This window comes from Cynoglossus semilaevis, chromosome 4 (genome assembly GCF_000523025.1).
Source record: "Cynoglossus semilaevis isolate Cse_v1.0 chromosome 4, Cse_v1.0, whole genome shotgun sequence".
Classification (NCBI taxonomy): Eukaryota; Metazoa; Chordata; class Actinopteri; order Pleuronectiformes; family Cynoglossidae; genus Cynoglossus; species Cynoglossus semilaevis.
This window is the reverse complement of record NC_024310.1, coordinates 16,255,263-16,276,319: the sequence shown is the minus strand read 5'-3', so window position 1 is coordinate 16,276,319 and position 21,057 is coordinate 16,255,263. Positions and strand designations below refer to the sequence as shown.

The 21,057-nt window shown below is 40.9% G+C and overlaps 5 protein-coding genes across 6 annotated transcripts in view; all 5 read right to left on the bottom strand.

The window, feature by feature from the left end:
- Positions 1–1,693: 1,693 nt before the first annotated feature.
- On the bottom strand, positions 1,694–7,111 carry LOC103378427 (uncharacterized). The gene is made up of 9 exons (XM_025055354.1): positions 6,608–7,111; positions 6,274–6,322; positions 6,045–6,191; positions 5,626–5,952; positions 5,402–5,499; positions 5,055–5,307; positions 4,395–4,423; positions 4,164–4,295; positions 1,694–3,786 (listed from the first exon to the last, which is right to left on the bottom strand). The coding sequence occupies exons 1-9, from the start codon at positions 6,653–6,655 to the stop codon at positions 3,361–3,363; spliced, it is 1,509 nt and encodes a 502-aa protein (XP_024911122.1). The 5' UTR covers positions 6,656–7,111; the 3' UTR covers positions 1,694–3,360.
- Positions 7,112–8,027: 916 nt separating this feature from the next.
- LOC112486961 (uncharacterized) lies at positions 8,028–12,619 on the bottom strand. The gene is made up of 7 exons (XM_025055164.1): positions 12,379–12,619; positions 11,960–12,286; positions 11,736–11,833; positions 11,389–11,641; positions 10,729–10,757; positions 10,498–10,629; positions 8,028–10,120 (listed from the first exon to the last, which is right to left on the bottom strand). Exons 1-7 carry the CDS (start codon positions 12,542–12,544, stop codon positions 9,695–9,697), a joined length of 1,431 nt encoding a protein of 476 aa, XP_024910932.1. The 5' UTR covers positions 12,545–12,619; the 3' UTR covers positions 8,028–9,694.
- Positions 12,614–17,746, bottom strand: LOC103378425 (uncharacterized). 2 transcript variants are annotated; one of them, XM_025055167.1, is made up of 9 exons: positions 17,041–17,746; positions 16,107–16,259; positions 15,892–16,018; positions 15,594–15,805; positions 14,982–15,144; positions 14,617–14,702; positions 13,609–13,769; positions 13,417–13,531; positions 12,614–13,081 (listed from the first exon to the last, which is right to left on the bottom strand). In XM_025055167.1, exons 2-9 carry the CDS (start codon positions 16,138–16,140, stop codon positions 12,936–12,938), a joined length of 1,044 nt encoding a protein of 347 aa, XP_024910935.1. In that variant the 5' UTR covers positions 16,141–16,259; positions 17,041–17,746; the 3' UTR covers positions 12,614–12,935. The 2 variants fall into 2 exon arrangements, with proteins under 2 accessions (XP_024910935.1, XP_024910934.1); XM_025055166.1 differs by lacking the exon at positions 17,041–17,746 and having other exon boundaries at positions 16,107–16,818.
- A 39-nt stretch (positions 17,747–17,785) lies between these two features.
- On the bottom strand, positions 17,786–21,043 carry LOC112486973 (cell death abnormality protein 1-like). The gene is made up of 5 exons (XM_025055255.1): positions 20,674–21,043; positions 20,367–20,579; positions 19,337–19,482; positions 19,037–19,164; positions 17,786–18,101 (listed from the first exon to the last, which is right to left on the bottom strand). Exons 1-5 carry the CDS (start codon positions 20,807–20,809, stop codon positions 17,786–17,788), a joined length of 939 nt encoding a protein of 312 aa, XP_024911023.1. The 5' UTR covers positions 20,810–21,043.
- Positions 20,820–21,057, bottom strand: part of LOC107988473 (multiple epidermal growth factor-like domains protein 6) — a 5,451-nt gene continuing 5,213 nt past the window's right edge. Inside the window, exon 9 of the mRNA XM_025055254.1 lies at positions 20,820–20,873. Coding sequence (XP_024911022.1) covers positions 20,820–20,873 — 54 coding nt within the window. The remainder of the gene's footprint in view (positions 20,874–21,057) is intronic.

Here is a 21,057-nt window from a genome sequence, read left to right as displayed (position 1 = left end):
GAGCAGCGTCCTACACACACAGGCGCGTGTGTGTGTGTGTGTGTGTGTGTGGTTGATCGCGTGATTGAAGCTGTGCAGGAGACTGAACTAATGATCCCTCATCCTGTGAGGATCAGTGGTACGGTCAGAGGTCCCTCCCTTTCCTGTCTATTTTCAGACACACAGAAACATCTCCTGTCTGTATTGTCTTCACTCTCTATTTACATTTTGATTTCATTTTGATTTATTCTATATGAAAAATGACACTAATATGAAGTGGCTGAGCACAATTACATTTTAATTGATGGAGTAGACGCTCCACTGCTGTAAAAACCTGCTCTGCTTCTCAGCGTGAACCTCAGACCTGCTTGATTTGCTCCTTTCCTGAGGCTGAAAGGTTTTATAATGGCCAATCAACGGAATCCACTGGGTGCCCATATCTCTGTTCCTTTTCCTGATCGATAGATACTCAGCAAGCAACTTCCTGTATATCATTAGACGTACACTGAAAAGTTAGGGGGCAGGGGAGACTTACAGCCTTAGACTTACAGGAATCAGAAAGATGTGCAATTTGACTGGGATTTCATTCTGAATTTATATTTTTAAAATTATTAAATTTGTGCAAAATGTTTTTTGTTTTTTTACTAATCTTGAAAAAATACATTTCACATATTTTTCTGTACTGCTGTGCAATAAAAACCACTAACAAACCAACGTGCATTTCCAGTCCTGCCCCAGGTTCCAGTTGGAGATTACTCTGTAGGAGCAGTGAGGAGGTGGCGGATCTTATCCTCCTGATAATGTCTACTTCAACGGGCGGGGGGTGCTTTCTGAGGAGCGGGCTAAATATGGCAGGCCTGGATCAACCACATCCTGGAGGTAGGTAAGGCAACCATGGCAACAGAAATACAGTGCCATGGTGACGGTAGAGTAGGACTGCCAAGGCACAGCCCACAGGTTCAGGAAGCAAGCTCTATGTTGAGCTGCGTGTTATCACTGCTTCAAGTGTTGTTTACTTGTCATAAAATTTTAAAAAAAGAAAGAAAAATGATGAGAAGAAACTTTGATGTTGTGTGTTTTTCATCACTGCAGGATACAGTTGATCAGTTATAGTTCAGATTGGATCAGATTATACTAAGACCTGATATACTTGGTAAAACCGTGAACAGGGAGTGACTGGTTTTCATAATCATATTGTTGAGCTGTAGATATGATTGTATTGACATGCCGTGTGTGTGTGAGGGATGTGCTGTTGAGAGGATTGGGAAGTATTTCTAGATTAGAGCGTGATTACCGCAGCTGTACAGGCGTGGATGAAACATGTTGGTAATTGACATGCAAATGTCCCGGTTGCTGCCGTACAGTATGATGTGTACAGAACGTCCCTCGGAGCATCTATCAATTGGTGTGGACCGCGTCCATGCAGCCTGCAATTTTCTGTCCTTATGCACAGTGAAAACACATTAGGTTCGGCAATTACAAAAGAAATTACACACACACAGCAGAAGTGTTTGGACACAGAGTGTGGGGGTGTCAGGAGGAACAGACGTGAGGACGAGCAGCATGCTGTAATTATGTTGCCCGGGTTAAAAAAAGATACTTCAAACTGCAGAGCTTAAAATTGTTTACAGATCATATGTTAACACAAACAGAAGTAAGAAACATTTCAATGGTTGTGTGTGTGTGTGTGGGGGGTCGTGGGGGGTGAGGGGGTGAGGGGGCTACAACTGCCCCTGAAAGAGCAGTAAAAAGGAACTGTAAGAAATATGTAGAAGATATTTAAAAACCAAATTACAAAGTTAAGAAACACATCTGCAGCTAACGCTTCACTGAACTTTATTAAAACACTGTAACTCCTACAAAAGTACCATGAAAGAAATACAATTACAAATGAGTGCATTTCCACACTGGGGGACACATAAAGAAAATATTGAATTTGAAATGAATTTCCTTTGCTACATTAACACAAAGTATCTCTGTGCCACCTGGAGGGGACTGCCCCCACTTTGGAAATTACTGGTTCAAAACAACACACAACACATTAAATAGAATATTTCACCGGATGTTGCCTTTACTAACTCTTTACTAACCACACACGGTTTACAATGACCAGAAAATATTTGTTTTTAGAATTTTGCTAAATGTTTTTGTTGCTGAGCCACTGTAAATCATCATAATGTGTCGTCAAATTAGAGCAGCTTAACTTGAGGTCACATGACCTTGGATACTTCTCCTAGACACATAGGCACTCAAGTTCAGTAGCACATTTCAATCTAATCCAGGCTAATCTAAATGATGGACCATGTGACCCGGCACACCTCCCTTATGTGCAGTCAAAACCCACAGACACGAATGGGCACACAGCCAGCTCCAGCCTGGGCCACTTGGCACCGACTCCTTAGTTAACACTGATAGTCAGTCAAGACTTGTTCCATCTGACCTTTTGATATGGCTCGTGGCCGCACGCATACAGTAATACTCACTTTCTATTATAGGCACCAGAACATTGTTTGTCAGACAAGAGCAATCAAACCAGAGAGGTGCAGCAGCTGCATACACTGTATATCATCTCCATCTGTTCTGTAGGATCCAACAAGCTCAACTACTTTGCAGCTACATTTAGCTCAACCTGTTTATTCTTCCATTCTACTGAACAGAATGAAATTAAAAAAAAGACAAAAAGGCCGGCAGGAGAGGAAGGCAGAGCAAAAGAGGCAAGAGAATTGTTGTAGTGGGCTTTTTTACATAACCTTAAATATTCATGACCACATGGGTGCCTTAACCTTTACACTAGGGAGAAGATGTTCTGAGTAGGACACAAACACAGGCGCAGTGTCACCTCGTGTTCAGTCAGCTGAAGTTTATTGTCTTAATTAGAACATGGTAATGAGCAGACGCCTGCTTTTAGACCACAGTTAATTCCTGACTGAGGATCTGCTCCGACACCACGACAGCATGTCTTCTGTCACCGGCTGCTTGTCGGAAATGATTTTTGTCTGCTGTCATATATAATTATAAAGCAGTGTAGGGATCATTTCCTGACAAACAGAACGGAACTTTTTAATAAACTGGGATGTCCACGTAGGGCACAAAATGTGGCTATTTTAGGCCTAATGAGAAAAGGACAAAATACTCAGCCACAAAAAACTGTTTCTGAGCAATTGCGAACAGTATCAAACACGTGTGTATATATGTATGTGTGTGTCTGTATATAGGTATATGTATATATATATGTACTGTATATGTGTATGTGCATATATTAGGTATGCAACGATACACACGGAGAATATGACCAAGCTTTAGGCCATCTAATGAAACCTAGTGTAGACTTAGTTTAAAAAAACTTTGTGCATGTTAAGGTCCCACAGGCCGTGTGTTGTTTTAGGTATAAGGCAATGGTGCCATGTGATAGTTTTCTGATCCTGATATTTCATCCTGGCATCCCGGCGTCTGACCGTTCAGTAATGTCTCCGGGCTGTTTATCAAGACTGACTCAATTTGTTGTTCAGTCTCTTGGCTCTGGCTGCGGTTGGCTGGAATGCCATCCTCCTGCTGAGCATTTGGGGGACTGCAGTCATTCATGTCAGAATAACTGTCCATTTGAACATGCTGGGCTGTGACGCTGTTGTCGGTTTGCTTACAGCTTGTCCAGTCATTTGACTTGCTGCCATCCAGTGGTCCTGAGTGATTGATCAGGCCTAATGTGGTTTGCAGCTCATGGAGGCGCTGTGTTACATACTGTCTCTTCAGTTCCAGTAGGACTGTACCATCACGACTCAGGCTTGGTACGTCTAAAGGCAGCGAGCTCTGTAAAGGTAATAGTTTCAACTACAAGTTCAATATTGAGCTTGTATTTCCATGCAATGCATTGAAGAGGTTTGCAGATGTGGGGTGGTACAGTGTAAATTTGTACATACCAAACATGTCTTTTAAGCTGAAGAGGAGAAATGTTAATTCCTAGGACAGATACCTGAATGATTAGCACTATTTAACTGTAAGTGCATAAATGCATGTCATTTTCTGTATGAAAGGCTTGTGATTAGTGAAAGAGGTGTAATGATACATCTCGATGTGTGAGGATTTGTAGCAAATAAAATACCAGAGACCATTTCAAAGCTCTTCACAAGACAGTTAGCACGCAAATTACTTTTTGGATTATGCAATGTGTAATATTCTATAATTACCTCCGAATGCTTCTCGGCACTCGTCTCCCTCTCATTCTCCCATCTGCTCGCCTGAGCTCTGCTCTGTAGCTGCATGCTTAGCTGCAGGAAAGACTCATTCAAGTGGTCCATTTCTTCCTCTATGCAGGATATCTAGGACAGAGGGAATGTTACATTAACATTAACACATTCCACACTTAACGTAACATGGCTGTAACATTTTCATCATTTGATGCCTAAAAAGTCCTGTACCTTCATCGGTGTCCCTCTTGGTGTTGGACCTGCAGATATAAACGTTTTTTATGCATTAGAAAAGGAAAGTTTCTGTGTGAGTGTTTGAATGAACCTATACACCAAAATGACATACTATGAATATTCCATAAATCATTATTTAATTTATGCTGATGGTTACTTTCTTTGGCTTAAATGCTGTTTTTATTTATTTAATAATATTAGTAGTAGCAGTATTGTTGTTATTTTTATTATTTTATTTTGTTGCTTGCAAGCTCTGAATATCAGCATTGATCAGCACTGGATTGTGACAGGTGTCATCAAGCATCAGCATTGGGGCGGGGCTAAGACTGCTGCAGCTCTTACATGAACCAGAACAGAAAAGAAAACAGAAACAGGAAAATGGAGAAAAGCACATAACTCTGAGTATTTAAACAAATGCATATAAAAAAATTCTAATCAGACAGTTTATTTATTTTATTCGTAGGTGAATCCATTATCATATTGTTATAATTAATTAACTGTTAACATTCTAAGAGGAAACAGTTCCAAATTTTATATCGACTGTATAGAGTTGTGCTTCTGTGAAAAATTATGCAACTGTATTTATTCAGTTGTTTATTTATTTAGTCGTAGGTGCTGTATTCACTGGTGCACGTAACAAGACAAAAATGCTCTTACCAGTCACTGTGTTCTTGTCTGAAGGACGAGTGATGAGCTGCTCCATCTTGAAGTATTTGTACTTCTCAAGTCTATTAATGGAAAAACAAATGTTTTTATAATTCAATATGAATGGATCATTCTGAACTACAGAGTCAGAGATAACGTTTCTCACCAACCTGTGTGCTAACAGGTGTTCAGTGAACCGTGCCTCACAGGGAAGTCTGAGGTTGAGAAAGTCTCTGACTAACCCACCGGCCGGGTTTGTAGGTGACTGAATCAAATAGGATTATAAAAAATATTTTCAATCCTACCTGAGCAGAAACAGGTGATTTTGTTGTTTGTTTGTTGTTCAGACATATGATTACCTTTGCTGCGTTTAAATGGAAAGACAAATTGAACGAAGCCAGGCCGAGGGCCGAGACGGCTTCATGAAGAGCGTGCATGAAGGCCTGGGGTTTGGATCCTGAAGGAAGAACAATGGACACATGTGTATGAAGCCAAAGCCCCAGCACAGAACTGTTTATAGATAATTGGAAAGGTGGACACAAAATGGGATTTACAGTATTGTAAATGAACACACCACCATTACCTGATGCTATGTGAGCCATGGATTGCAGGATAATGGCAATAAAATGTCCCACATGCTGCAGCTTTGCCTCTGACAGATAAAGGATTTGATTGGTCTCATCAAAATAAAAGTCCCCTGAGCAGTGTGCCAGCATAGCCTCATTACAGGCGGATGACGAAACCGGTATTGACTTTGCCAGCAGCAAAAGCACAGAGGGAAACAGGGAGCAATTTTCAAGTAACTGCATCACCTGACAACCAAACAGGAAAACAGCTGCATGGTGAGGTGAGAGGCTGTCGAGTGCAGTGGGGATTAGTTGCCCATCGTGAATCTTCTGGGCAGAATACACTGCAGATAATGAGACAGATAGGAGATTGTTCGTTTAAGACCTCAAGGTTAGCACGCATGGTTGCATCCAGTTTGTAATTGTCTTTATGTACCGGTGTGGACGTGCTGAGTGGACCTAGCTGTGGACAGGGTCTGCAAAGACTGCTGGATGTCTTGCAGGGTTTTGAACAGGGGAGATATTGTGATCAGCTTGGAGAGGTCATGATCACTTAGAGAAGGCGCGTTGTTCTGCAAATGGTCTTCAGCACAGAGGATCATTACAAGAGAGTGTCACACCAAGAATTCTGTCTTTGAGTGCAGCAAATCTGACATCTTTCTTACCAGGGTAGGGCAGAACAGCTTCTGTCTTGTTCATATTCATCGGTAAAAACTGAAGCTCAAACAGAAGATTATACACATTTGTCATTGTCACATGATAACACTTTTGAATTTAAGTAATTGCGATTAATGACAATTATTCATGATTAATAAAGGTTATTAAAAAAACTTAAATATGAAATGTTCTGTATTTTGCTGGAACAGAAAGACAAACAACAGCAGGTACTGTAGACAGCTAAGCTGTCTCCTCATTCTGCCCATGTGTTGAAATGCGTTAAAATATGGACAGCCCTAAAATATGTTTTTAATATATGCTAGAAACTACACGTCCTTATACCTGTGTGGCGTCAGGTGGAACAGTGTGAACGCACGGCAGCCCGGTCATGTCCTGGTTCTGCCAGGGTTCTTCTGTCAGTCTGCAGAGAAGGGCTTCCACAGATCTGAGAACAGTTTCCAGTAAAGCTGTGGAGGCCTCAGCTGCTGGGTGGATGGACGGACGGACAGGTTGTCGGTTTCATGCACCGATCATTTTGGAGCAAATTTAAACAAAGAAATAAATTGAAAAACACATCAGTGTTCAGGGGGGAACAATGTCGTGTTTGTTGAAGCGTTTGATCTTTTAATTAGTCAGTGTGTTGTTGTAGCTAATGATGGGCAACACTGAAAAAAAGCACTCAACCTTTGTCAACCATAAAAAATAAACAGATCAGAGCAAAAATAACATTTTCTAAGACTTTTTGAACATCAATCATGGGAAAATACTGTAAAACAGATTCTCCTCCTCCTCATCTAACATCAGGTTTCATCTTTACCTTGCGTGTCTCTGTCCTCGTCACTGTGGCTGGACGATTTTTTCTTCAGTTTAGGTGCTTGCTGAGGAGCGGGCTAAATATGGCAGGCCTGGATCAACCACATCCTGGAGGTAGGTAAGGCAACCATGGCAACAGAAATACAGTGCCATGGTGACGGTAGAGTAGGACTGCCAAGGCACAGCCCACAGGTTCAGGAAGCAAGCTCTATGTTGAGCTGCGTGTTATCACTGCTTCAAGTGTTGTTTACTTGTCATAAAATTTTAAAAAAAGAAAGAAAAATGATGAGAAGAAACTTTGATGTTGTGTGTTTTTCATCACTGCAGGATACAGTTGATCAGTTATAGTTCAGATTGGATCAGATTATACTAAGACCTGATATACTTGGTAAAACCGTGAACAGGGAGTGACTGGTTTTCATAATCATATTGTTGAGCTGTAGATATGATTGTATTGACATGCCGTGTGTGTGTGAGGGATGTGCTGTTGAGAGGATTGGGAAGTATTTCTAGATTAGAGCGTGATTACCGCAGCTGTACAGGCGTGGATGAAACATGTTGGTAATTGACATGCAAATGTCCCGGTTGCTGCCGTACAGTATGATGTGTACAGAACGTCCCTCGGAGCATCTATCAATTGGTGTGGACCGCGTCCATGCAGCCTGCAATTTTCTGTCCTTATGCACAGTGAAAACACATTAGGTTCGGCAATTACAAAAGAAATTACACACACACAGCAGGATTGTTTGGACACAGAGTGTGGGGGTGTCAGGAGGAACAGACGTGAGGACGAGCAGCATGCTGTAATTATGTTGCCCGGGTTAAAAGAAGATACTTCAAACTGCAGAGCTTAAAATTGTTTACAGATCATATGTTAACACAAACAGAAGTAAGAAACATTTCAATGGTTGTGTGTGTGTGTGTGGGGGGTCGTGGGGGGTGGGGGGGTGAGGGGGCTACAACTGCCCCTGAAAGAGCAGTAAAAAGGAACTGTAAGAAATATGTAGAAGATATTTAAAAACCAAATTACAAAGTTAAGAAACACATCTGCAGCTAACGCTTCACTGAACTTTATTAAAACACTGTAACTCCTACAAAAGTACCATGAAAGAAATACAATTACAAATGAGTGCATTTCCACACTGGGGGACACATAAAGAAAATATTGAATTTGAAATGAATTTCCTTTGCTACATTAACACAAAGTATCTCTGTGCCACCTGGAGGGGACTGCCCCCACTTTGGAAATTACTGGTTCAAAACAACACACAACACATTAAATAGAATATTTCACCGGATGTTGCCTTTACTAACTCTTTACTAACCACACACGGTTTACAATGACCAGAAAATATTTGTTTTTAGAATTTTGCTAAATGTTTTTGTTGCTGAGCCACTGTAAATCATCATAATGTGTCGTCAAATTAGAGCAGCTTAACTTGAGGTCACATGACCTTGGATACTTCTCCTAGACACATAGGCACTCAAGTTCAGTAGCACATTTCAATCTAATCCAGGCTAATCTAAATGATGGACCATGTGACCCGGCACACCTCCCTTATGTGCAGTCAAAACCCACAGACACGAATGGGCACACAGCCAGCTCCAGCCTGGGCCACTTGGCACCGACTCCTTAGTTAACACTGATAGTCAGTCAAGACTTGTTCCATCTGACCTTTTGATATGGCTCGTGGCCGCACGCATACAGTAATACTCACTTTCTATTATAGGCACCAGAACATTGTTTGTCAGACAAGAGCAATCAAACCAGAGAGGTGCAGCAGCTGCATACACTGTATATCATCTCCATCTGTTCTGTAGGATCCAACAAGCTCAACTACTTTGCAGCTACATTTAGCTCAACCTGTTTATTCTTCCATTCTACTGAACAGAATGAAATTAAAAAAAAGACAAAAAGGCCGGCAGGAGAGGAAGGCAGAGCAAAAGAGGCAAGAGAATTGTTGTAGTGGGCTTTTTTACATAACCTTAAATATTCATGACCACATGGGTGCCTTAACCTTTACACTAGGGAGAAGATGTTCTGAGTAGGACACAAACACAGGCGCAGTGTCACCTCGTGTTCAGTCAGCTGAAGTTTATTGTCTTAATTAGAACATGGTAATGAGCAGACGCCTGCTTTTAGACCACAGTTAATTCCTGACTGAGGATCTGCTCCGACACCACGACAGCATGTCTTCTGTCACCGGCTGCTTGTCGGAAATGATTTTTGTCTGCTGTCATATATAATTATAAAGCAGTGTAGGGATCATTTCCTGACAAACAGAACGGAACTTTTTAATAAACTGGGATGTCCACGTAGGGCACAAAATGTGGCTATTTTAGGCCTAATGAGAAAAGGACAAAATACTCAGCCACAAAAAACTGTTTCTGAGCAATTGCGAACAGTATCAAACACGTGTGTATATATGTATGTGTGTGTCTGTATATAGGTATATGTATATATATATGTACTGTATATGTGTATGTGCATATATTAGGTATGCAACGATACACACGGAGAATATGACCAAGCTTTAGGCCATCTAATGAAACCTAGTGTAGACTTAGTTTAAAAAAACTTTGTGCATGTTAAGGTCCCACAGGCCGTGTGTTGTTTTAGGTATAAGGCAATGGTGCCATGTGATAGTTTTCTGATCCTGATATTTCATCCTGGCATCCCGGCGTCTGACCGTTCAGTAATGTCTCCGGGCTGTTTATCAAGACTGACTCAATTTGTTGTTCAGTCTCTTGGCTCTGGCTGCGGTTGGCTGGAATGCCATCCTCCTGCTGAGCATTTGGGGGACTGCAGTCATTCATGTCAGAATAACTGTCCATTTGAACATGCTGGGCTGTGACGCTGTTGTCGGTTTGCTTACAGCTTGTCCAGTCATTTGACTTGCTGCCATCCAGTGGTCCTGAGTGATTGATCAGGCCTAATGTGGTTTGCAGCTCATGGAGGCGCTGTGTTACATACTGTCTCTTCAGTTCCAGTAGGACTGTACCATCACGACTCAGGCTTGGTACGTCTAAAGGCAGCGAGCTCTGTAAAGGTAATAGTTTCAACTACAAGTTCAATATTGAGCTTGTATTTCCATGCAATGCATTGAAGAGGTTTGCAGATGTGGGGTGGTACAGTGTATATTTGTACATACCAAACATGTCTTTTAAGCTGAAGAGGAGAAATGTTAATTCCTAGGACAGATACCTGAATGATTAGCACTATTTAACTGTAAGTGCATAAATGCATGTCATTTTCTGTATGAAAGGCTTGTGATTAGTGAAAGAGGTGTAATGATACATCTCGATGTGTGAGGATTTGTAGCAAATAAAATACCAGAGACCATTTCAAAGCTCTTCACAAGACAGTTAGCACGCAAATTACTTTTTGGATTATGCAATGTGTAATATTCTATAATTACCTCCGAATGCTTCTCGGCACTCGTCTCCCTCTCATTCTCCCATCTGCTCGCCTGAGCTCTGCTCTGTAGCTGCATGCTTAGCTGCAGGAAAGACTCATTCAAGTGGTCCATTTCTTCCTCTATGCAGGATATCTAGGACAGAGGGAATGTTACATTAACATTAACACATTCCACACTTAACGTAACATGGCTGTAACATTTTCATCATTTGATGCCTAAAAAGTCCTGTACCTTCATCGGTGTCCCTCTTGGTGTTGGACCTGCAGATATAAACGTTTTTTATGCATTAGAAAAGGAAAGTTTCTGTGTGAGTGTTTGAATGAACCTATACACCAAAATGACATACTATGAATATTCCATAAATCATTATTTAATTTATGCTGATGGTTACTTTCTTTGGCTTAAATGCTGTTTTTATTTATTTAATAATATTAGTAGTAGCAGTATTGTTGTTATTTTTATTATTTTATTTTGTTGCTTGCAAGCTCTGAATATCAGCATTGATCAGCACTGGATTGTGACAGGTGTCATCAAGCATCAGCATTGGGGCGGGGCTAAGACTGCTGCAGCTCTTACATGAACCAGAACAGAAAAGAAAAGAGAAACAGGAAAATGGAGAAAAGCACATAACTCTGAGTATTTAAACAAATGCATATAAAAAAATTCTAATCAGACAGTTTATTTATTTTATTCGTAGGTGAATCCATTATCATATTGTTATAATTAATTAACTGTTAACATTCTAAGAGGAAACAGTTCCAAATTTTATATCGACTGTATAGAGTTGTGCTTCTGTGAAAAATTATGCAACTGTATTTATTCAGTTGTTTATTTATTTAGTCGTAGGTGCTGTATTCACTGGTGCACGTAACAAGACAAAAATGCTCTTACCAGTCACTGTGTTCTTGTCTGAAGGACGAGTGATGAGCTGCTCCATCTTGAAGTATTTGTACTTCTCAAGTCTATTAATGGAAAAACAAATGTTTTTATAATTCAATATGAATGGATCATTCTGAACTACAGAGTCAGAGATAACGTTTCTCACCAACCTGTGTGCTAACAGGTGTTCAGTGAACCGTGCCTCACAGGGAAGTCTGAGGTTGAGAAAGTCTCTGACTAACCCACCGGCCGGGTTTGTAGGTGACTGAATCAAATAGGATTATAAAAAATATTTTCAATCCTACCTGAGCAGAAACAGGTGATTTTGTTGTTTGTTTGTTGTTCAGACATATGATTACCTTTGCTGCGTTTAAATGGAAAGACAAATTGAACGAAGCCAGGCCGAGGGCCGAGACGGCTTCATGAAGAGCGTGCATGAAGGCCTGGGGTTTGGATCCTGAAGGAAGAACAATGGACACATGTGTATGAAGCCAAAGCCCCAGCACAGAACTGTTTATAGATAATTGGAAAGGTGGACACAAAATGGGATTTACAGTATTGTAAATGAACACACCACCATTACCTGATGCTATGTGAGCCATGGATTGCAGGATAATGGCAATAAAATGTCCCACATGCTGCAGCTTTGCCTCTGACAGATAAAGGATTTGATTGGTCTCATCAAAATAAAAGTCCCCTGAGCAGTGTGCCAGCATAGCCTCATTACAGGCGGATGACGAAACCGGTATTGACTTTGCCAGCAGCAAAAGCACAGAGGGAAACAGGGAGCAATTTTCAAGTAACTGCATCACCTGACAACCAAACAGGAAAACAGCTGCATGGTGAGGTGAGAGGCTGTCGAGTGCAGTGGGGATTAGTTGCCCATCGTGAATCTTCTGGGCAGAATACACTGCAGATAATGAGACAGATAGGAGATTGTTCGTTTAAGACCTCAAGGTTAGCACGCATGGTTGCATCCAGTTTGTAATTGTCTTTATGTACCGGTGTGGACGTGCTGAGTGGACCTAGCTGTGGACAGGGTCTGCAAAGACTGCTGGATGTCTTGCAGGGTTTTGAACAGGGGAGATATTGTGATCAGCTTGGAGAGGTCATGATCACTTAGAGAAGGCGCGTTGTTCTGCAAATGGTCTTCAGCACAGAGGATCATTACAAGAGAGTGTCACACCAAGAATTCTGTCTTTGAGTGCAGCAAATCTGACATCTTTCTTACCAGGGTAGGGCAGAACTGCTTCTGTCTTGTTCATATTCATCGGTAAAAACTGAAGCTCAAACAGAAGATTATACACATTTGTCATTGTCACATGATAACACTTTTGAATTTAAGTAATTGCGATTAATGACAATTATTCATGATTAATAAAGGTTATTAAAAAAACTTAAATATGAAATGTTCTGTATTTTGCTGGAACAGAAAGACAAACAACAGCAGGTACTGTAGACAGCTAAGCTGTCTCCTCATTCTGCCCATGTGTTGAAATGCGTTAAAATATGGACAGCCCTAAAATATGTTTTTAATATATGCTAGAAACTACACGTCCTTATACCTGTGTGGCGTCAGGTGGAACAGTGTGAACGCACGGCAGCCCGGTCATGTCCTGGTTCTGCCAGGGTTCTTCTGTCAGTCTGCAGAGAAGGGCTTCCACAGATCTGAGAACAGTTTCCAGTAAAGCTGTGGAGGCCTCAGCTGCTGGGTGGATGGACGGACGGACAGGTTGTCGGTTTCATGCACCGATCATTTTGGAGCAAATTTAAACAAAGAAATAAATTGAAAAACACATCAGTGTTCAGGGGGGAACAATGTCGTGTTTGTTGAAGCGTTTGATCTTTTAATTAGTCAGTGTGTTGTTGTAGCTAATGATGGGCAACACTGAAAAAAAGCACTCAACCTTTGTCAACCATAAAAAATAAACAGATCAGAGCAAAAATAACATTTTCTAAGACTTTTTGAACATCAATCATGGGAAAATACTGTAAAACAGATTCTCCTCCTCCTCATCTAACATCAGGTTTCATCTTTACCTTGCGTGTCTCTGTCCTCGTCACTGTGGCTGGACGATTTTTTCTTCAGTTTATTATGGACCAGCAGCTCTTTAAGCAGACTCAGTTTTTTGTGATCCATGTTCTCCAGTAAGTTCTGAAAATACAACGTTTTTACTACGGTATATACATTCTCATGTTCTGGTTCTTCTGGACATTAGACCAAAGTCTGACCTTGAGTGTCTCAGTTTGGTTGCAGATGTTTCTGTAGAACTCCTGCACATCTTTGCGGTGCCGGGCCAGTTGCGAGGCTATGTGGAGGTTCTGATCCTCTAGTTTGTCATACAGCGTTTTCACATTAAACTCCTCCAAAACACAGAGCCCTGGCACGTTGCCTGAAAAGGAGCGGGTCTTTCAAGTGATTGTATAACATTGTGGCTATTTTGTAAATCAGTGTAAGGACATGATACGCTGCCCTGGTGATTAATGAATGAACGCATCTGAGGTTAAAACGTCCTTAAGTGGAGCCTGATAAAATTTGTAGCTTAATGTCAATGTGGAAATGACCGCTCAATGGAGGATAATGACTAGAAATAAAAATGCATTAAAGTGCAGATAACAGCTTGAGTCATCAGAGTGTGATATTAGCCATTATTTTCATCGGCATCAATCAGATGGGAGATAGGCTCTTAAATGCAGCTGGTCATGGATGAAGACTCTGTAATGATTAGACCAATAGACATTTTTACACCCTATCAAACTGCACAGATTCAGCCATGAGCCATGAGTGAGAGCTGTACCAAGAGTTATTCCAAACAGATTACACACCAGCGGGGGAGCCGCTCAGACAACGAGCCCTAAAAAAAAAAGATCTGTTTTTGTTGAAGCATTTCATACTTTTGTGACTGGTTGACAACCAGTCTAAGACTATTACCCTACTGTTATACTGTAGTTATGCATTGAGTCAATGAGGATCTCTTCCTGAAGATAAGGTTCATATTTTTTTTATTCAACTAGAGCTGAAACGATCAATTGACTCATATCAATTAGGAAATTTGATTAAAAGTTCCCTGCATTATGATTTCCATATCGATTTTTTTAATTATATACTTTCTGTAGTTTCTACTGGTACTTCAAAAGGGAAAAGATGTCTATAGATTAATCGGTTACAACAACAATCAAACCCTGTAGCTCTACATTCAATGTGTTTTTTTTTTAAATTCAGCCTCAGAACGGATTTACCTTTGAAAATTGCAGGTTCCTCAGCTTCTAACCCCTCACCTTCACCCCTACATCCAAGTACAGCTCCTGTGTTTGAAGCAGCGATGCTGAAATAATAAGAAATAAGATAAAAAGCCAAAGCGTTTCATGGTTCTGCAGGAGGTAAACACACAACGCTGTTCCATGCTTATCATCAAGTTACTAAAAATGGAACAGAGAGATCTACATTTGTAATCACTAAATAAGAAATAAAAACAAACTAAAATGAACCAACACTATAAATATTTGACTGATAATTGTCAATTATAAAAATCAATACTGTGCTGTAGAATATCACTATAGTATCATGGAACCACTGTTCACTATCATCATTCACACTAACACACCTGTCGCCATTGCAGACACACTGCACCACACAAAAAGGCTCCCCAAGACTCCGCCACTTTGGTTTTATTCTCCACTGAGACACCAGCTTGGCTTTGTGGGGACGCAGCACCAGCACTGTGGTGGTGAGAACCACCACCAGAACCAGCAGCAGAATCAGAATTCCTGTAGAACATTACATTTTTTTTGCAATATAAACATGTTCAAGATTTACAAACATACATTTTCGACTATTACTAATTCAAATATCAACACTGTCTGTTGTCTATGCATGATAAACAAACATACAAGGAATTCAAATCGAAGTTCGATTTGGAGGTAGGATTTTATTTTCTTTCTTTTTCCTTTTTTTAAGTTTCCTTAGACAAGACAAAGAATCAGTTTGAGACCTGGTGTAAAAGGCATCCCTCTGAATTCTGGAAACAAACCACTAAAGACGATTCATACATTAAAAAATAAAATTACAACCCTTTTAAGTATCTCTGCAGACCCTGTAGGGGTCACATACCCACTGCTCTAGACCTCTTTTATATATGGTAAATCGCTGCAATTCTGTAGTAATAAAATGTGAACAAACAATAAAGACTTCCGCTCTGATCGTTAGGAATACACACCCAGTATCACTCCCCAGTCAGGCAGAAGGTTCAGTCTGTGCTTCTTTACAATCCCGTGTCTGACCAACTGGACTGGGGTCATGGGTTGGAACACAGCAGCCCTGGGATCACACTCTGTGCCCTCCCCGCTGACCACTACCACCATACTCCAGTCTGGGACAGCACTGTCCACAAACACATACTTGCCCGTGTCGGTGAACACATGGGCAAACCTGTCAAAATGGGAACTGTTAACGCAGACCATTCAAGCCATTAAAGACGCACTGAGCCATGAGTCAGGATGCAGATTTGACTCTACCTGCTGGAGTTGAAGTGTGTCTGCTTCATAAGGATCTGTAAATGTCTGAAGGCACCAAAGTCCCAGCTGGGGTTGCTGTTGAACAGGTGGTCTTTCTGATACACTGGGAAGTGGCTCAAACGCCGGTCTTAGGAGTGGAGTAGTACAATTAGAACAAATAAAGTGAATAAAGAGCCAAAGGTCAAACCTCAAGTTGTGTCATTATAGAGCAGTACCAGTGTGATTGATGGTGAGCTGGAAAATCAGCATGTCATTGGAAGTAAGACAAACAATTGGGTTGGGGATTCGAGGGAGAACGTTCTGGTCTCCATCGTCTTCATCAGTATCTTTCCTCTTTCTAAGGTGTGCATTGTGAGGCACTGGTGCTTCTGGGTAAAGAATATGAACCATCATTTCATTAGAACAACAAATAGGATGTCTATGAAGATTCTCAGTCATCCAGGTCAAGGTTGAGGAATTCTGTTAGGCAACTGGACGTGATTTTCTCAAAGAAGATGGTGGAGGGGAGTACAGCAAATATATACTCTGGGTGTGAAAGATTAAAGCTACTTCTGCTCCTCCCTGTTGGGTGGGCCGTTGGGGTCAACTGGGGAATTTGTAAATAGTCGTTAGGAGTCGGATGGGTTGTTGCGAGCCTCATCAGAAAGGTCACATGCGTCTTTGATGTGTGAAACTGAGGTGAATGTTTTGGGTACTGTTCCTAAGAGAGCCTTATATGTAGGTGATGTAGGTTGTGTCTTAGTCCACCTCCTCTATTGAGTGATGGTTTTTCCAGGTTGACAAAAATGGCTTCCATGACAACCTATCACCTACATATAAGGCTCTCTTAGGAACAATACCCAAAAGATTCACCTCAGTTTCACACACCAAAGAAGCATGTGACCGAAACCATTCTGATGAGGGTTGCAACGACCCATTAGACTCCTAATGACTGTTTACACTTCCCCAGTTGACCCCAACGGCCCACCCAACGGGGGAGCTGAAGTAGCTTTATTCATTGTCACACCTAGAGTATATGTATATATTTGCTGTACTTCCCTCCACCAGTTAGAACTGCCTCTTGGACGAGAGGCGAGACAGTCCAGTTGCCTAACAGAACTCTTCAACAAATAGGATCTTAAAATGTTGACACACATCAATCATGGTCACCTGTGAGAAGCTGATTAATCAGATCAATTTGTGTGGGAATCCATCCAAACAAGCCGTCAGAACCAAACTGGACCAAATGGATTTTTCCAAAATTCTTAGCATGGATATCTGGACCTAAGACATCCTTTAATGTCTGCAAGTAAATTGATGAATGTGACTGGAACTAATTTCACAAACACAGAAAAACAAAATCACAAAATATTTGAAATTGATGGATTCGTTAGAATTGTGTAATAACTAATGCCAGACCTAACATTCTAATGTCCAGAAACTAATGTTCCTATTTTGATATTTTTCTACCACAGATGGTCATTCTGAGCTGCAGAACATTCATGATATTTTATTGGGACTCTATTGAGGCTGTAATAACTGGCCTCAGACACTTCTCACGCCTGGAGATGGACAGTCTACCGTTCTGTGGTTTCGAATGTTATTTTATGGACAGCAACATGTTTACAAAGTATTTACAGTGCCAAAGATACACCCATAGGGAATGTGATCATCCTCTGACACAAAAACTTGGTGTGGAAAGTGGAGTTTGTTACTTATCTAGTTGTATTTCACTGCATTGCAAAGATACTTCACATTCTAGACATTTCCAAGTGTCCTGCTGAGACTAACCTTGATAAAATTCTCCCCCCCCAACATTTTTGTAGCTAATCAGTTAGTGATATGCAACATTGTGAACAGCCTGCGGGTTTTATCAGTTCAAAGTTAGTGATATGCAACATTGTGAACAGTTTTATCAGTTCAATTTTTTTTTTCTCACCTCGAGCAATTTTCTAAAATTTCTCACTCTTGTCCTCAAACAGAGCTGATATAATTCATCATTAAATACAAGGCAAATGAAAATTGCATGAGCCAAGGTGCAGATAACCTTCAGTTTGTCAAAAAGCCTTTCCTGCCCATGCCTCACCTCTACCCAGACCGTTCTGCTGCTTTCTTTCAAGCTGAGCAGCAGGTGTCCATCTGCTGAAAGCTGTGCTGAGAGCTGAGGCAGCTGAGAGAGGCAGGACGTACCGCAGATCTCCTCAGCTGACACGTACTGTTCACACTGGCAGCTGAGGTGTCACGGTTGGTTAGATAAGACAAAAAGAAAGAGAGCATATTCAAGTGGTTCTCCTCAGAAAGTCAGGAAGGGCTGAAGGCATGGTTAAAACAAAGAAAAACAAACAACAAAGAAAGGTCAGCTCTGAAATATAACACCGAAGAAGAACAAAACTGAAGGTGCTGTTGTTGTTCTGCCAACAAACACCGAGCTGCAAAGAACCCGAGGCGTTCGTTGCAGGTTTAAATTTAATAATGAGAGAATATGTTATTGTTACATGTTATTATATAATATCACATAACATTACGCATAGTATTTTGGTTTACAACGTCCTTGACCTATGGCAGTTTCCGGTTTACGTCATCTCTTCTGTTTAGGTTATATGAGTGTAATGAGTGTCAGTTACAAAACTTTGATGTATTTCATTTCTTTAATTGTATTGTGTTTTACATGAATGAGGATATCAAAAGCACAATACTGCAACCTACTGGCCGATTTTTGTTTCGTTCCATTGATGATAAGCCACTCTAGCATAGCTCTTGTTTTGAGTTTCAGTGTCGGTACATATTGATATATTTAGGTGCCTTTTAGTGTCACGTGCTGATGTTTTGAGGCCAGAACTTCATCATCTCCCATAAATGTATAAAGAGGTCTTCCATCATTTTGATCTACGCTGTTAAAACGTGTGACCTTGGCACTTATGTGCAGTACGTGAGTTCCGATTTGCGCTGAAAAATTCTGTATGAACGAAACTCTAATGTAAGTTGAGGACCTCTGTAATTTAAAATAGGATATAATCTGAGATTATAAAATAAATCCTGAGTTAAGTGGTCGAAATCCATACATTATTTATTAACTATTTTTAAATCTTTAGTGTTGCCTCCATAATGTTTATTTAGTTTTTGACTCTTCTCGATAAGTGGCCGGGAAAGTATTCAAGAAACTCACATTCCCATCTCCACATCCAGAGTTCCTCCCTGTGGTCCACAGGTGACATTGCAGGAGTACATGGAGGGTGTCACACACTCTCTGGATGCTGCCAGACGTACTTGTCCTGTGGCACAGCGTGGATTCACCTGGAACACACACACGCAGACTTCAAAGATACAACTTTTTTTTTAATCATCACTAATAATTAGACTGGTTCGAGGGATTAGCAAATTCATCCCAGAGTCTTCTGTTTAGCTATATTCATAAATACACGACTGAGAATGTTAGACACACCCTGATGTTCATTCTGCCACTGACCTCGGGCTGACAGTCCAGTTCACTGTCGGAGGTTGAGCTTTTGAAATCCAGATCATTGTAGAAGATGAAACCAGTTCTGCACACGCACGAACCATCTGAGTGTTGGAATGAACGGTTTTTACCGATGCAGACACAGGAAGAAGAACCTGGGGGGAAAAATGGGACAAAACACAAAGACTACTAAAGACAAAAAACACAGCCGTGGGAGAACTAACAGGAAAGTGACTCAGAAAAACAACAGGTTTAGACACCAGGAGAGGAGGTGAATGAACTGAACAAAGGATGCTCTCGATGGAGACATGGCTGGAGTAACAGCAGAGGAGGAGCTTAGATGGAGGAAGGTCATCTTCTGAACGTGCCCTGAAAACAGCAGTGGGGAGGAGAACGAGGAGAAGAATAAGGGAAGAAGAAGTTGACTTAGAGAAGTGCTGGATATTAACGATTGAAGTACTTGAATTCACATAAAGATTACTTTATTTTATTTTAAGGTATTTAATTAGTTTTATGTTATTATTTTATTTATGGGATAAACTCTCCTCTTTATAGTTTTGTCTATCTGATTGAATGCTCATCAAATCAGATGTTACTCAACAGTTACTCAGTACTAGAGTAGTTTTTTTCACCAAGTACTTACTCTTACTCAAGTAACTATTTGGATGACTACTTTTTACTTCTACTTGAGTATTATTATTCAAAATAACAGTACTTTTACTTGAGTACAATTTTTGAAAGACGTACTAGTTTAAAAATTTGCTAAAATGTCTTTGAGTACTAAAATGAAAATATCAAGATCCTTTTCAGTTTCATTATTAATTCTTTTACTATGGCCCACTGCAGCCCAGTACCAAATAATTGATACCAGTCGGCAGAACAGAGGTTGGTCAGCCCTGATTTAGAGGACAAGGGAATGAGAAGAAGGAGATGAAAGACGAGCAGAATTTGAGGATGTAGAGCACAAGAGCTTTTTGGTTCAGATGTGGTTTTAATGCCGCTGGTTCGACATGTACAAGAAAAACCTATAAGGGCTAACCTGCTGGCGAGGTGGAGGAACTGCCACAGGGAAAACATGCCTTCTGAGCAGGCAAGTGGTTAAAGGTTCCTGCTGGACATGGGAAACAGCCACTCGTGTTCTGACCATGAGTGAGGTTTCCAAAGGAACCTGGGGGGCAGGGTGTTGGTTCACTGGATCCCGTGGGACAAACATGTCCCACAGGGCAGGGATTACTTTTATGGTGCTCAGTGCCTATGAAAAATACAATTAAAATGACATGCAGTGTAATTACTGAAAGAATAACTGATGTACTGGATTTCTATATTGGAAACAATGACTAAAGAACCTGGGGGGCAGAAGAATCCACTTGGACACTGGATACACTGAAGAACAGCAGAGAGATGAGGACGATAAGTGCCGCCCTCACACACTCTACAGCAGCTGTTTTTGGATCCTCTGAGCCCACTGGTGTTGACAGGCATGGAACCCCCTTCACAGGACTTCAGAACAGAGCTGTTGGCTGGGCAGTAGTAGGGAAAAGGACAGCTGTGGAGCACAGTAACAGTGTTATTTATAAAGCCTTCTACCCTGTGTAAAGTCACTCTGAAGACTGGAGTCTCTGTCGTGTCAGCAACTAAAACTCTCTGGTTTCTATGTCAGTTTTTTTTTTCGAGAACTTTCATGCACTCACAGTTGTTTGGGTGTGTTGAAGGTATGGGAACCCTCAGGA